This window comes from Hemiscyllium ocellatum, chromosome 8, assembly GCF_020745735.1.
Source record: "Hemiscyllium ocellatum isolate sHemOce1 chromosome 8, sHemOce1.pat.X.cur, whole genome shotgun sequence".
Taxonomy (NCBI): domain Eukaryota; kingdom Metazoa; phylum Chordata; class Chondrichthyes; order Orectolobiformes; family Hemiscylliidae; genus Hemiscyllium; species Hemiscyllium ocellatum.
This window is the reverse complement of record NC_083408.1, coordinates 79,162,109-79,177,965: the sequence shown is the minus strand read 5'-3', so window position 1 is coordinate 79,177,965 and position 15,857 is coordinate 79,162,109. Positions and strand designations below refer to the sequence as shown.

Genomic DNA, 15,857 nt, shown 5'->3' with positions numbered 1-15,857 from the left:
CATCAAGTCATAGAGATGTACACCTTCGGTCCAACTCATTTGTGCCCACCCTATATCCCAACCCATCTAGTCCCACCTGCCCGCACCCGACCCATATCCTTCCAAACCCTTCCTATTCATATACTCATCCAGACGCCTTTTAAATGTTGGAATTGTACCAGCCTCAACCACATCCTCTGGCAGCTCATTCCATACACGCACCACCATCTGTGTGAAAAAGTCGCCTCTTGGGTATCTTTTATATCTTTCCCCTCTCACTTTAAAACTATGCCCTCTAGTTCTGGACTCCCTCCCTCGCCCTCAGGGGAAAGACCTTGTCTATTACCCTATCCATGCCCCTCATGATTTTATAAACCTCAATAAGGTCACTCCTCAGCCTCCGACACTCCGGGTAAAACAGCCCCAGCCTATTCAACCTCTCTCTGTAGCTCAAATCCTCCAACCCTGGCAACACCCTTGTAAATCTTTTCTGAACCCTTTCAAGTTAGTAATAGAATCAGAATTAAATGAGACATTTTCGTACTTCATGCTATTAGATTTGATGAAGAAATGGTATTGATGTACTTAGAGACTGTGATTCGCAAACAGGGGTCTGGAAAGACTTTCCGGGGGGGGTCTGTGAACTAATGTAAAAATAACAAGGAAGCAGTTTTGCTATAAGCTGGAGATAGGAGCCAGCTACAGCAATCATCTTTACCAAGTATAAAGAGACTTGCAGTGAGAACTCTCTCCGATATCTATATGTTTGTAAAGGTACCTACCTGGTTTAGATTAGATTAGATTAGATTAGACTTACAGTGTGGAAACAGGCCCTTCGGCCCAACAAGTCCACACCGACCCGCCGAAGCGCAACCCACCCATACCCCTACATTTACCCCTTACCTAACACTACGGGCAATTTAGCATGGCCAATTCACCTGACCCGCACATCTTTGGACTGTGGGAGGAAACCGGAGCACCCGGAGGAAACCCACGCAGACACGGGGAGAACGTGCAAACTCCACACAGTCTGTCACCTGAGTCAGGAATTGAACCCAGGTCTCAGGCGCTGTGAGGCAGCAGTGCTAACCACTGTGCCACCGTTTCAAAACATCTTTTACATATGGCATCTTCACATTATGAACATTATAATTTAGATGGAAGGTATGTGATTACCAATTTATTTCAAAACAGGAATTACTGGAAAAGGAAAATCTAATTAACTGTTAATTTTTAAAATCCAGGCTCCGATGTATAAACTAGACATCAAACATGTTAATATGTGGGGAGTTCTCTGGCTGAATTGCCAGCTAATCATATTACAGGTCCCAGCATTTAATATTTTTGTAAGTTTTGTGCAAGTTTCTTTACATGGTAAATTGCCCCAAACTATTGCCAAAAGCACAGTGGACAACTTCATCTTAGGAAGGTGTGCAGCTCTCAATTACCATAGTGCACAGTGGAACTGAGCAGAGCAATGTTGTTGTGAAGATCAGGGAAGCTGCACTCTCACTCTCTCCCCTTCAGGTCCCAGTATTTACAAAATGGGATTAATCATCCTAAAAACATTTTTTCCCTCAGATGTCATTCGACTAAATAAGTCATTAAGTTGTGTGCCATTGGATAGGGCATTGAATACCCTGTAATTTGCTGAATAAAGAGGACTAGAGCAGATCCAGAAATCCTTTTAAAACCTGGTCCAGAACTCCAGGATTTCAGCAAATCCAATTGAACACAATAATAAAGAAGGCTTTCATGAAATAGATCTCCTATTTTTCATTTTACTTTCATTTCATCTTCATTTTCATTCTGCCTGTTCTCCATTTCATCATTGTTCTGGCTGGTTCAATTGCTCTTCGTCTCCTACCAGCTTTCTATTGGCTCCCGAGTTTCCCAGTTCACCAACCAACCCAGTACATTGCTATCATTACTATGAGATTACAATAGCTACAGCTGCTAGTGCTGCTCTTTCTAAATCTTAACATGAGTCAAGAGACCATATCATAATAAACTAGCTTTCCATGCATTGTTGAACTTGAGAGACTACTAACAGGATCCACCACGACGTTATAGCTTGTTTTGAATGTTTAATTTATAATAGTGAGGGATTATTAAAACACAGTAATCTAGAAAAATGACATTAAACAGCTGAATTTTGGATTTCGAACATGTTTTGCAGATATAACAAATTTGTTTGAAATCCAGTTGATCTTGATCTTGTATGAATTGCATTACAGTGTGCCACCTGGTGTGTACCTTTTAAAGTACAACTGAACTTTCCCACTTCAGTAACTTAATTTATCTTATTTGAAACAACATGGATGTCTATTTTATAAACTTTGGGTTTTAACACAGAATCTTCCTACCCATATGAAGATGCTCTACATTTGCTCAATGCTGACCCAGTCCCCTCTATAACATAATTGTTGGCAATCAATTCAAAGATATCCAATTAAATTCAGCACATGCATACATACACTGTTGCACTTAAGTATTTTTTATGGCATAGGACCAAGTTGACAGCAAACTCTGCAGTAAAGGAGACATTTAACGGTTTTAGCTCCACTGAGGATTTGGTTAATCTAATTCTAGTGCTATAATAGTTTGTGAGGTGTTATTTACCAGGAAATACGTCTGGGCATTCCACAATCAATCAACGAGCCATCTCTACAGATCATGGTGATTAGTACATGGAACATTTCTACTGACTATGATTAATTTGAAATTCTCTATCACCTGCATTCTAGCATGAACATAAACAATTTTGCATTGATGTACCTTGTTTTAATAAGGTTTGAAAGATTTGTTGAGAAATCAGTTACCATTGTCATATCACAACTTTTACAAGTTTCTGCCTTTTCAGTAATGCTACAAGGATCTCTTTGTTGGCAACAATTTTCAAAACAGAGTCAAAAATACTGTGGTAACATCTTAAGATAGAAATAACAACTTATTTGTCTACTAAAAGCAAAACGTGTTTTGTGTTTGTGTCTGTATTGAAGCTCTTCTCTAAAAACATAATCTAGAAATAATGTAAACCTTTAAATAAGCTAATAAAAAATTACAAAGGCTAACATAAAACAGATGTGCAATTTTTTTTTGAAAAACCTAGAAAATAAGATCCACAAAGTATTAAAATTATTGAAAGTTTTTTGTTGTTTTGGATAATTATTAAGACTTTTCATGTGAAGCAGATCCAAGGCAGTAAGCAGCAGAGCATATTGAGTCCACTAATCAATGAAGGGTTTAAAAGCAACCGTGACATTCAGTGCATAGCTTCTCTCCTAGTCATCTTCCACACAATACTCCACACAGCTGTCTCATCTTCCCCAATTCCTTTCAGAACTTCCCACGTTTCAGAGTGCAAAATTCATTACGTTGTACTGATTCTGCTCAATTCTTCTCTAATGGCTAAAATACAATGAGAGGTGATGTCAGTAGGAATAGGAATCTAACATTTTACCATTCAAATATCATAGACAATGAATTAATAGCTGGAATTAACATTCAGTATAGTTTAGCAGTTGAATGATTACAGAGAAGCACCCATACATTCTGTATGAAATCTATTCCACAAGATCAAGGCTGAATTTTGAGAAAAGTTAAAAGAAAGTTTACAGGGCAAACTACAAAAATCTAAACATAGTTAAGATCCCTGTCTTTTGAATTAACCAAAATAAATACTGTAAAAGCAAATTTGGTTCAATTCTCCGCTGTTCCACTGAGCGGCAGTGGTGACCTACCAGAATTCGGTTTTTACAAAACTATGGAGTTGGCAATTTAGTTACAGGAGGTCCCTGATTTATGAACATTTGACGTATAAATGTTCGTACTGATAAACGCGATCCCATACAGGCAACTTAAAAGACTCGACATATGAACATTTCCTTGTGAACAGCTGTTTGCCGTTGTCCTGCATTGAGTTCCCTCCTGGGGACAAATCGACTTGTGAACGGCCTCCAGAACAGAAATCGTTCGCAATCCGGAGACTGCCCATACTAAGATATAGTTACAGTGCAAAGTTTTCATTTAAACTATATATTTTAGATCCCTATTGAGGAACAGCCAATCATTTAACATCCAGTAATAGAATTTTAGATACATTTGTAAATGATGGCAATTCAGATTAAGTTAAATCGAGTTTGGAGGGCTAACTAATTACAAGGGACCATCAAAACATCTTAAAGAAATAGAGCACATTGGAGAATCCAGTCCCTCAAACATGTTGGTATTTCACTGTTTATCACAGTCAGCAAGAAAATAGTGCCTACCATCAATAATTTCTTCCTTCACCTTGTGCAGCTCCTTGACGACTTCCTCCAGTATTTCCTGTTGAGTTTAAGTTATAAAAAATGCAAGCTGATTTGTACAAGGTCTGGAAGGATAACTCTGTACATTTTAACTGAGGAGTTCAAAGTAAGATTTATTATTACTTTGAAGATTAAAAATGCAAACTACTTTATAGGAAACATTTAATATTTGATAGCCTCTCCAGTTCAGACATACCGACTTCAATCGATCAAAATCTAAGGCATCTGTGACCACGTCATTACTGGTGCCGCTTCCCGGCTTCAGCCTAAAGGGCAGGGAATAAAAAAAATAAATTAACCTTGGGTTCTAGTAATAGTCACATCTGAAGTACTGAAAGTCTATGCGGCAGCAAGAGGCACCAGATTAGCATTCTTAAAGGGAAGGCAAGACAAGGCAGTTTTATTGTCTAGTTCTTCTTGAAACTAATATTTACATTTCACTGGCCTGATGTCCTGTGGCATTGTGTACATTTTAGACTAATCTGGGACTGTAGGGGTCCTCTTTACACACAAGCTTTCCATCTGTCCTGTACAAAGATTGACTGGAAATCTGTTCCCCCAAAGCCACCCAACTTTAAATGCCAGAAGTATAAATGCTACAATTTAATGCTCCATCTGTTCAACGTGTACATTTTGGTTTGAAAACATTTCCCATCAGCAAAGGGGAGTTGTAGAAATAGGGCAAGAAGGCTCTAAGGAGAAAAAAATATCTGAAAATGGTAAATATATCAAAGATGTTGAAAGTATTTTGTATCAGCACAACCCTGTTATTTGTTTGAATCCCACAATTAGTCCTGGCGATATTTTTACTTAAAGTAGGCACTAGCTTCCTGACTGCAGTCAGATAATTGCAATTCTATTCATTTAGTATCCTGGGTTTCAGAGTACTCAATAATTGATAGATCATATTTCCATTTTAAATTCTCATGGTCATGGTTATAGTGAAATCTATGTGCACTTTACATACTATAATAATGTTCTGAAGGAGCAATAGTGGTGGAAAGGAGGCCACAATTACAGTGTCACAAGTTTACCATTGGCAGTTTCTATCATAAATTTGGAAGTGAAATTGATTTCAGAAATATGAAATTAAAAATCAGAATGTTGCAGTTTATCATGGGTACTGAATTATGTCAAGGCAGCCCAATCCAGTTAATTCCACTATCTAACTTGGATTACAATTACTCTTCTTCCATCTGTAATGCCATGGGCAATCAATGAGTATAAGATTATATCAGGAGTTTTGCTGTACGTTGGATTACATCTGAAAACAGCCCTTCTCATTTTAAACAATTAAATTGTTAAACTTGCTCTGAATTGAATCAGTTTGGAAGCACTAGGAAGCAGTGTGGCTCAACTCTTCTTGCAATGTTATCTATTTGTGGATAAATGCCTCACTGCTGCTTGGTAACTTCCCAGGTGAGTGATTTAAATTGGAACTGTGTTTCTGGTAATGAGAAAGGCTATCCTCTTAGTGGCAAATATTACTGGGTCATTTCAGCATCGACAATGTGCAACAAACTAAACATAATGGCGTTTAGTTTTGCTGGTCACAGTGACAGCAAATAATGCACAGCTTCACATTGCCAAGTTGTATAGTAGATGTACCTTACCGACAAGAAAGTTAAACAATCTTTAGTAGGAGCATCATAAAAGGTGAAATAGAAAGCTCAAAAATAACTGAGGAAGCTAATTAATTCATAACAAAGGAGATACCTCTGTTGTACAGATATACTGATGCTTTTGGAAATTAATCAAATACTATTTGGAACTAGGGTCTTAGAAAAGTGATGACAGGAATAACTTGGGTCCTAAAGCTCCTCAGAAGTGTTAAAAGTTCAGGAAAAATCAATTGGACAATGATAGCAAAACATCTGGAGTTATTGTTTAAATGCTGATCAATGAGATCTTAGAATCATAGAATTTTTACAGTGCAGAAAGAAGCCATTCAGCCCAATAAGTCTGCACTGGCCCTCTGAACAGCATCCCACTCAGATGCACCCTATCCCTGTAACCCTGCATTTACCACCTAATCCACCTAGGCTGCACACCGCTGGACACTTTGGAGAAAGTAGCATGACCAATCCACCCACGCTGCTCATCTTTTGACTATGGGAGGAACCAGAGCATCCACCGGAAACTCTCACAGAAACAGGGACAACATATAAATTCCACGCAGACAGTTGCCTGAGGCTGGAATTGAACCAGTCGCTGGCTATGTGAGGCAGCAGTGCTAATCATTTAGCTACCATGCCATCCATCAAAAAAACTTCTGATTGCCAAACTTATTCAAAGGAAATGGAATTGTTTTATTATGATGCAGATGTTTAATTGTTGCACGGATTCTTTTGAATTGTGTAGCCTCCATTTAGAACCAGACAGGTGAAATATGAACTAGCAAAATTCAAGAGATTTGTTCACTATTTGATCACATCGCTATAGGTGAGCTGAATAGAGATTGAGAGACCAAGAGAGGTCTTCTTGGGTTCCTACAGCTGCACATGTGCTCCTGCTATTTTCAATGGGACCTGGTATTTTAAATGCATATTAAAGTTATTTAAGTTTGTAAACTTTTAAACTAAACTTCAATACTGAACAGGTTTCTCAATCTATATGACCAGGTCATAAACTTCAGGTTGGACACACACATGAAATAGCACATTGACGAACATTGCGTTGTCATGGAAGAACAAGGTGAAGCAAGCTGTTTAATAATGCAGTAGGTGCCAGTTTATAGTTCTGGATATCCAGTCTGCAGTTGACAAGGAGATGCGCATCCACGAATGGATAAGCTAAAAAGGATTAAAAACTGTTTCTTTCGTTTGTACCTAGAAGATGAAAGATGAGACTGCACAACATTCTTAGCTTCAGGACTCTTCGTCATAAATGCATTTCTAAAACAATAGAATGGAATTAGAAAAAATGAATTCAATATTCTTCAAAAGTTAAAATGCAAAAATTATTATGTTCTTGAATTTAAAACACCTTTGTGTACAAATGAACTTCAAGGTAAGTGACTACAAGAAACAAAATATGAAGTCACTACCTGATGGCATGCCTTAGCTTTTCAGGCAATGTGGGCACCCTAACTGCTCAATCACTGAAATTCATCAGTACAGGAAATCACTCCAGTTAGCACAAACACATCAATTGCATTGCTGAAATATTAAGGCCAGAAAAAAACAGAAACAACACCTTACAATATTTTGTTGCAACTAATAAGTAAAAATATAATAAAGCTTTGTCAGTACTCACTGTAAATTGGCTTTGGTAAAATTTGAATGCTCAAAATATTTGTTAATGCTCAAAATATTTGTTAACCCTTTCACAAGTACAAACCTTCAGTGGCTTGTTAACTTAATTGCAAGTTTAATCCATAAGTATTTATCTTACTAAATCCTCAGCTGCATTGCTAAATTGTAATATGCTTCTAAAAGCAGGACATTTATTGTTAGTCTGACACTGAATAATTGTTGATAAACCCACACCTTTTGTGCATATTCCACTGTAAACTATCCAATAAAGTAATTATATTTATGAATCCCCTCAGTTTACAGGAAAATATCACTTGTTGCACAGTTGGAATCAAACAAACAAACATTTATATTTGCAGCAACGGTCTGCTCATACTCAACATGTTTTGATTATTAGTTGAGGATGTACAAGTAAGGATAGCTATTATGCCTTCCTAAAAGCCAGCTCATCTTTTTTCTGCATTCATGGGACGCGAGAATCATTGACTTGGTCAGTATTGATTGCACATTCTCAAATATCCAGGCAAAGGTGGTGGTGAACAGCCTTCTTGAACCACCACAATCCATGTGATGTACATTTACCCACAGCATTAACAAGCAGGATGTTGATTAAGCCAGATGCTTTCTCCTGACTGGTGTCAAAGTTCTTGAGTGTTGTTGGAGTTGCACTAATTCAGGCAAGTCGGCTGTTTTACATCACACTCTTCACATGTACCTTGTATATAGTGCAGAAGTCTGGATGTAAGTTACTCACCACCGAATTCCTAGCCTCTGACCTGCTCTTGGAGTTACAGTATTTATGTGATTGATCAGAAACTGAGACGAACCAATGGTAACCACAATCCCACCACCCCTCTCCCCAACGCCTAATGTTTATAGTGGTGGACTCAGTGGTGGCAATGGCCAATGATTAGATTGTCTCTTGTTGGAGATGATCATTGCTTGGGATTTGTGTAGTGTGAATGTTACTTGCCACTTATCAACCCAAATCTGGATTTAGTCCATTTCTTGTTGCACATGGGCACAGACTGCTTCAGTATCAGTGGAGTCACAAGTAGTGCTGAACAATGTACAATCATTGGTGACCAGCCCCACTTCTGGCCTTACAGTGGAAGGAAGGTCATCGATCAAGCTGCTGAAAATGATTGAGTTTTGGACACTACCCTTGGACAATCTTTAGAAGATTGAGGGGAGATCTAATAGAAATTTACAAGATAATTCATGGCTTAGAATAGGCGGACGCTGGGAAATTGTTTCCATCAGGCGGGGATACTAGGACCCGTGGGCACAGTCTTCGAATTAGAAGGGGTCAATTTAGAATGGAAATGAGGAAACATTTCTATAGCCAGAGAGTGGTGGGCCTGTGGAATTCATTGCCATGAAACACAGTGGAGACCAGGACACTAAATGTCTTCAAGGCAGAGATTGATAAATTCTTAATCTAGCAAGGAATTAAGGGCTACGGGAAGAGTGCGGGTAAGTGGCATTGAAATGCCCATCAGCCATGATTGAATGGCGGAGTGGACTCAATGGGCCAAATGGCCTTACTTCCACTCCTATTTCTTATGGTCTTACCTTGAGGAACTCCTGCAGTGATGTCCTGAAGCTGAGATGACTGACCTCCAATAACTGCAACAATCTTCCTTTGCGCCAGCCAAATAGTGAAAAGATTGTCTCCCTTTCCTTCTGACTCCTGTTTTGTTCAGGGTCCTGGTTGCCACTTCTGGTCAAATGTTGCCTTTGTATCAAGTGCAGTCACTCTTGATACCCTTTCTCAGTTCCTATATTTGGACCAAAGCTGTAATGAGATCAGGAGCTGAGTAGCCATTGTAGAACCCAAACTGAGCATTACTCAGCAGGTTATTGGTAAGCAAATACTGCTTGATAGCATTGTTAACAACTCTCTTCATCACCTTGCTTGATGATTAAAAGTAGACAGATGGAGTGGTAATTGACTGGGTTGGATTTGTCTTGCTTCTTGTGCATAAGACATGTTTGGGCAATTTTCCACATTGCTGGGTAGACGCCAATGTTGTAGCTGTGCTTAAACAGGTTGGCTCGAAGTGCAGCTAGCTCTGGAGCAGAAATCTTAAGTACTATTCCTGGAATGTTGTCAGTGCCCAGCACCTGGGGTCACATAGAGTGAACTGAATTGGTTTAAGGCTGGCATCCATGTTGGACGCAACCTCAGAAGAAAGTTGAGATGGATCACCCACTTGGCACTTTTGGCTAAAGATTGTTGCAAATACTTCAGCCTTGTCCTTTGCACTGATGTGTTGGACTGCTTCATCATTGAAGATGGTTTATGTATGGAGACTCCTCCTCCAGTAATTAGGTTAATTATCTCCCATCATCTATGACTGGATGTGGCAGAGCTTAGGTCTGATCAGTTTGTTGTGGAATTGCTCAGCTCTATTTCATTTTGATTATGCTGTTTGGCACACATAATCCTGTATTGTACCTTCTCCAGAACAACATCTCATTTTTATGTATGCCTGGTGCTGTTCCTGGAATGCCCTCTTGCACTCTCCATTGAACCAGGTAGAACCTCGAGCTTGATGGTAATGGTAATGTGGGGGTTGTACTCAGTCATGATATTATGGATTGTGTTTGAATACAGCTCTGCTGTTGCTGATTGCCACAGTGCCTTAGGAATGCCGAGTCTTGAGTCGTTGCATCCAAAAAAAAATCTATCCTATTCGACATAGTGAAAGTGCCACACAACACAACAGAAGGTACCCTCAGTGTGAAAGTGGGACTTCACCTCCAGAAGGACTGTGCAATGGTCACTCTCAAAAATACTGTTACGGACAGGCAGGCAAATTGGTGAGGAAGACATCAAGTAAATTATTCCCTCTTGTTGGTTTCCTCATCACAAGCTGCAGACTCAGTCAAGTAGCTATGTCCTTTCAGAATTAACCATTTCAATCAGTGGTGCTATTATCAAGTCACTCCTGGTGACGAATGTTGAGAGCTGCTGAGGGGAGGCAGTAGGTGATAATCATAGGATGTTTCCTTTGTCCATGTTTGATATGATGCCATGAGACTTCACAGGGTCTGGAGTAAATGTTGAAGATTCCCCGGGCAATTCCTTTCTGATTGTATATCACTGCACTGCCACCCCTGGTGGAGGAATGATGATGATGATGGTGATTGGGACATTGTCTTTCTGATATAAGAATGACAACATCAAGGATGACTTGAATAGTCTGTGAGACAGTTCTTCCATATTTTGCATAAGGCTTCAAAGGAGGACCTTGCATTAAAGAGAAACCAACACTTTTGTAGATTTGGAGTTAAAATTGGCCAGACCAGGGGAGGTTGGCAGATTTTCTAGAATTTTCTTTGCTACAATTGACACTGGTTTTGCAGTCATCATTAGACTAGCATTTGATTCCAGATTTATTAATTGAATTTAAACCCATATTCCTAGAGCATTAGCCTGGGTCTTTTATTACTAGTCCAATAACAATATCATTACACCAATGCTCACACCAGTCACCCTTTTGTCCAATTAAATGTCCCCCTTCTCCAAAAATGATACTGGAGAGGGTAGTATATTTTGCTTCAAGCTAATGTATGAGATCCCTTTCAATTTCCAGAAAGGCAAATTGATCTATTAACTTGGTCCACTTCTCTACACACAGATGCTGTCTGACCTGCTAAGTAATTCCAGCACTTCTTGAATTTATTACACTGATGCATGGATCTGACACATTAAAGTAAGACTAACATTAATGTGGGGTACAGTTACCTCAGTTGCCTAAATGGCTAGCATATGGTTCAGATTAACACCAATAGTGTGGGTTCAATTTCCATTTCAACTGAAGTAGGCTTGGGACCTGTCTCCTCTCCCTACCCTTGAGGGTGGAAGGCATTGCTCAGTACACAGCATGGCATCAAAACCAAAAATACACTCTAGCTACGGCGTCACCACACAGGCACTAACTGCAGACCCCACTTTGTCTGTGGCTCACCTGTAAATGATGCAATACTGTTGCCTCTGGTGACTCTCAGGTCCACTTATACAGTTGACAATACAGTAGACTCCAAATATAAACATAGATTAAAAAAAACTCTGAAAAAGCAAACTTGACACTGAAGCCTGGCAACATGCTTTGTCATTCAGTGTCTTCCTCAAACCTTCTGCAGATGTTAGAGAACACCTTGCAGTCAAAAAAAGAATTGGGAATAGCTGAGATAGACTCCACACCATCCAGAACCCCAGGCTTCAAGAAGCAGTTCCAAAATATAAAGAAGACATGAGACATAAGAATAGTTACCAGTGACCATCCAGTTGTTGATGAGAAGGTGGAACAACAACAATTGTTCTATTTAAATGGGAAGTATTTCTTGCTCTTAATTGTAAGTGATAACATTCAAAACTCTCCTCAAATGTGGTTGTACACATTATTGTGAAGGATACCAACGATGACAAAAGAGAATGAATGAGTGTTTTACACAATACTGTATTATCAGGCATTTGCAGGAAAAATGCACAGATAGTGCCTGATGTACAATATCACAATTATATCCAATGAGCTCAATCCTACAACCACAGAAAATGTACAGAAATAAGAATCATGAATCCTGTTACCTTTGGCATGATGCTTGTTTGAAACACTTAACAAATAAAGAAGAATGTGTGTTTATACATCACCTTTCATGATGTTAGGATGTCTAATAGTGTTTTACAATCAATTAAGCACTGTTGAAGTATAATCACCGTACATTGTGGGGAAACACAGTCATCAAATTTCACACAGCAAAATGCTAGAAAAATTAATTTTGTAATAACTAGATAATCATTTCTCGTGACATTGGACATAAGGACAGCCATTCTACTGTTCTTTAACTAGCGAGATGATAATTATAATGTTCCACTGAGAGGGCAGATGCGTCATGTTAAAGGCAGCATAGCCCATGGTGCAGTGCTACATTGAAGTGTCAATCTAGATTATCTGCTGAAGCCTCGACACTGGGACTGGAACCTCAAACTTCTGACTGAGGGTGAGTGCTAGCCAAGACTGACACTAAGTCTAATTACTAGGATCATTAAGCTGACCTCATTCTCAAATGTCAGATTGTGAGCACTTAACACACCCACTTAAAACTACAAAGCAGATCTACAATGCCAGACATGAGTGAACCTCATGTATCAATCCATGGGTCAGCTGCAAAACAGAATTTAGTCTGCATTATTTTTAGCCCACCTAAGCTCAGGGGGGAATACTATTTCACATCAGTATGCTGCCTGCCTTTATTTTCTGGAAGGTCAAAGGGCAATGTTTTTACCCACTATGCCAACACATCCCAAAATAATTTGTGAGTGAATTCAGACAGTTTGCCAGGCGCAATTAACATCATTTCATAAATGTTAGGTAGTCCCTCTGGATATTTTTCCAAAAAACTGACACATCGACTATAGCTTGGTTGTCACCATTTAGCAAAATCTCATAAATAAGTATTTTATTAAAAACCTGCTTTCAAAGTGTCAAATTTATATTCATCCTTTAACTGCTCACCTTGAAAGAGTTCCTGTCTTTTCGGTGGAGTTGGCCCTTTCCCATGGCTTTTTACCAGTATCTGTTGAGAAATATTTAACAACATAACTTGCTTATTTCAAGAATGTTAATTTGTTGTAAATTTCTCAATAAAAAGACAAATTACTGGACAATTGTGTATTTTGCTGGAAGGGACTGGACATGACATTATGCAGAACTGCTACACCAAATGTTCTTTGTTTGTGTTAGGGAGCTGCTTTCCTGCTGATAATCTCCAATACTGCCAGATTTGTACCATTTGGTAACAGTAGGACAGCTGCCTTTCAGGCTATTGTGCACATAAGTGCTGATCTAGCTCAAATGTGGAATTGGTATTGTGGCAGATACAAAAGAAATTATCTCTACCTGAAAACAATTTACGAGAGCTCCAATTTCAGTTTCATATACAGGGTATACCCAGAACTTCTACTGATTAAATCAATGTTCAACACTATTTATGGAAAACTGTCCCATTGTATTGATGGAATTGTGATCCCAAACTGGCCTTCAGTCTAAAAAAAAATGTGGACATGTGAACAAGACTTTTGTAATCCTCTGTACAAATGTGTCAAGCTGCACCTTTTGTTAGGTATAATTTTAACATCTATTTCTTTGTATCGTTTAATATTATTTCAGTATCAAGTAACAAACATTCGCCACTTAAAAGTACATTATAGTTTTGAGCAATTGCATCCACATCCCATGAAAGAATTTTAAAAAAGGGGCATCACAGTTAACCCAATTTGGTCTTAAGCATACCCAACTGTATGCTTATTTTAGCAATGGTCACTGGACAATGATCAGGAGTGGGAAATTCCAGTGATTTATTATCTGCTCTAATGCAGGGAAACTAAAGTGATATAGTACCATTCTAATTGTTGCCATTGTTGAGATAGGCTTATTCAGCACAGGTGAGAATCAAATTGAATGTTTTGCTACAATCAACCATTGCATTTAGTCATTTAGTACTAGAGGTACTTTTTCTCTTTATTAAACAACTCCTGAAACTTGCCTTTACGACAGATGTTACAAGATTATGATTAAGATCATGTCATGGATTGTACGATTTCGAGAACCCACAATAACACCAAAGTACAAATAATTCCACAAGAAAATGGAGTTGTAGGTAGATGGGGACAGTGAAGGAGGCATCTGGTATGCTTGCCTTTGTTGGTTAGTGCACTGAGTACAAGAGTTGGGACATCTTGTGGCTGTACACAACACTGGTTAGACCACTTTTGGAATATTGTGTGCAATTCTGGTCTCCCTGCTAATAGAAAGAATGTTGGAAAACTTTAAAGAGTTCAAAAAAGATTTACAAGGATGTGCCAGAGTTTGAGGGATTTAGCTATAGGAAGAGGCTAAATAGGCTGGGGTTGTTTTCCCTGGACCTTTGTGGCTGAGGGATGAAGTTATCCAGGTTTATAATACCATGATGGGCATGGATAGAGTGAGTAGACAAAGTCTTTTCCCCAGGGTGGGAGAGTCCAAAACTAGAAGGCATAGTTTCAAGGTGAGAGGGGAAAGATTTAAAGGGACCTGAGGGGCAACGTTTTCATGCAGAGGGTTGTGCATGTATGGATTGAGATGCCAGAGGAAGTGGTGGAGGCTGGTACAATTTCAACATTTAAAAGGCATCTGGATGGGTTTATGAATAGGAAAGGGTTAGAGGGGTATGAGTCAAATGCTGGCAAATTGGACTAGATTTATTTAGGATATCTGGTCAGCATGGACAGGTTGGGCTGAAGGGTCTGATTCCATGCTGTACATCTCTGTAATATCATGAGTTTAATTGTTTCAAAGTTTGTGTTTTTAAAACTGGCCTTGCTTCCAGTAAATCTCGGCTATTCCAAGATAACATTTTAATTATTTTGTTGTAATTCAAGGACAATACAAAACGCATTCATTCGGAACCAAATGAACAACCAAAATATCTAAACGCTCCCACACACATTTAACCTCACTTAACAGCAAGGTGTGCAGACACTAAAGAATTTGATGCCAATAGAAATACATTTAAAAGGATTACAGATCTCACTGGGAGATGTACATAATGTTTGAAATATAAATAGCTGCCCATGGAGATTGTGACTCAAGAAAGATTTGTGATCTCATACTTAGAAAACATGCAGAGTTTTGGCATGCCTTGAAGTTAAAGTTGTGCACATCTTAATGAAATGCTTGAAAAGATACTGAAGCGGACAGCAAAAGGCACAGTGGCTTTCTCCCACAAAGGGAAATAGTATTATATTATAAAAATCACATAGATGAAAATTGTTTTCAAACTGAAATTTAGAGAATGACTCAAAATAATGTTTCTTGATAAACTTACAATGTTTCAGAAAATTGGTCAAGATGTAGTGGGGAAGAGGAGGAGCAAGTGGGGAAGAGGGCACAGGAGTCCACACTAAACAACACACTAAACTGAATATGTAAAAGTGAATATGGAGTGAAAATAATTAATGTCTTCATGAATATTTTCAGAACACAAAGGACTGGTGCAGGACAGTCTTGCTGTGAGTATATCAAGCAGCAATTTGCAAGGATCTGTATCCCTCTGCTCCCTGACCATTCATATATCTGTCTGAATACATCTTAAATGATGCTATTGTGCCCGCCTCTACTACCTCTGCTGGTAATGCATTCCAGGTACCCACCACCTTCTGCATAAGAACATTCCACGTATATTTCCTTTAAACTTTCCCCCTCTCACTTTGAACTCGTGACCCCTAATAACTGAGCCCCCACTTTGGGAAAAAGTTTCTTGCTAT

At 38.8% G+C, this 15,857-nt stretch overlaps 1 protein-coding gene across 2 annotated transcripts in view; it reads right to left on the bottom strand.

Moving 5' to 3' along the window:
- Positions 1–2,105: 2,105 nt before the first annotated feature.
- Positions 2,106–15,857, bottom strand: part of LOC132817944 (ena/VASP-like protein) — a 267,584-nt gene continuing 253,832 nt past the window's right edge. The window contains exons 11-15 of one of the 2 annotated variants that reach the window (XM_060828496.1): positions 13,069–13,129; positions 7,118–7,183; positions 4,486–4,555; positions 4,251–4,308; positions 2,106–3,390 (exon numbers count right to left, since the gene is read on the bottom strand). In XM_060828496.1, coding sequence (XP_060684479.1) covers positions 3,353–3,390; positions 4,251–4,308; positions 4,486–4,555; positions 7,118–7,183; positions 13,069–13,129 — 293 coding nt within the window. In that variant the 3' untranslated portion in view covers positions 2,106–3,352. The remainder of the gene's footprint in view (positions 3,391–4,250; positions 4,309–4,485; positions 4,556–7,117; positions 7,184–13,068; positions 13,130–15,857) is intronic. The other variant, XM_060828497.1, reaches the window with a different exon arrangement.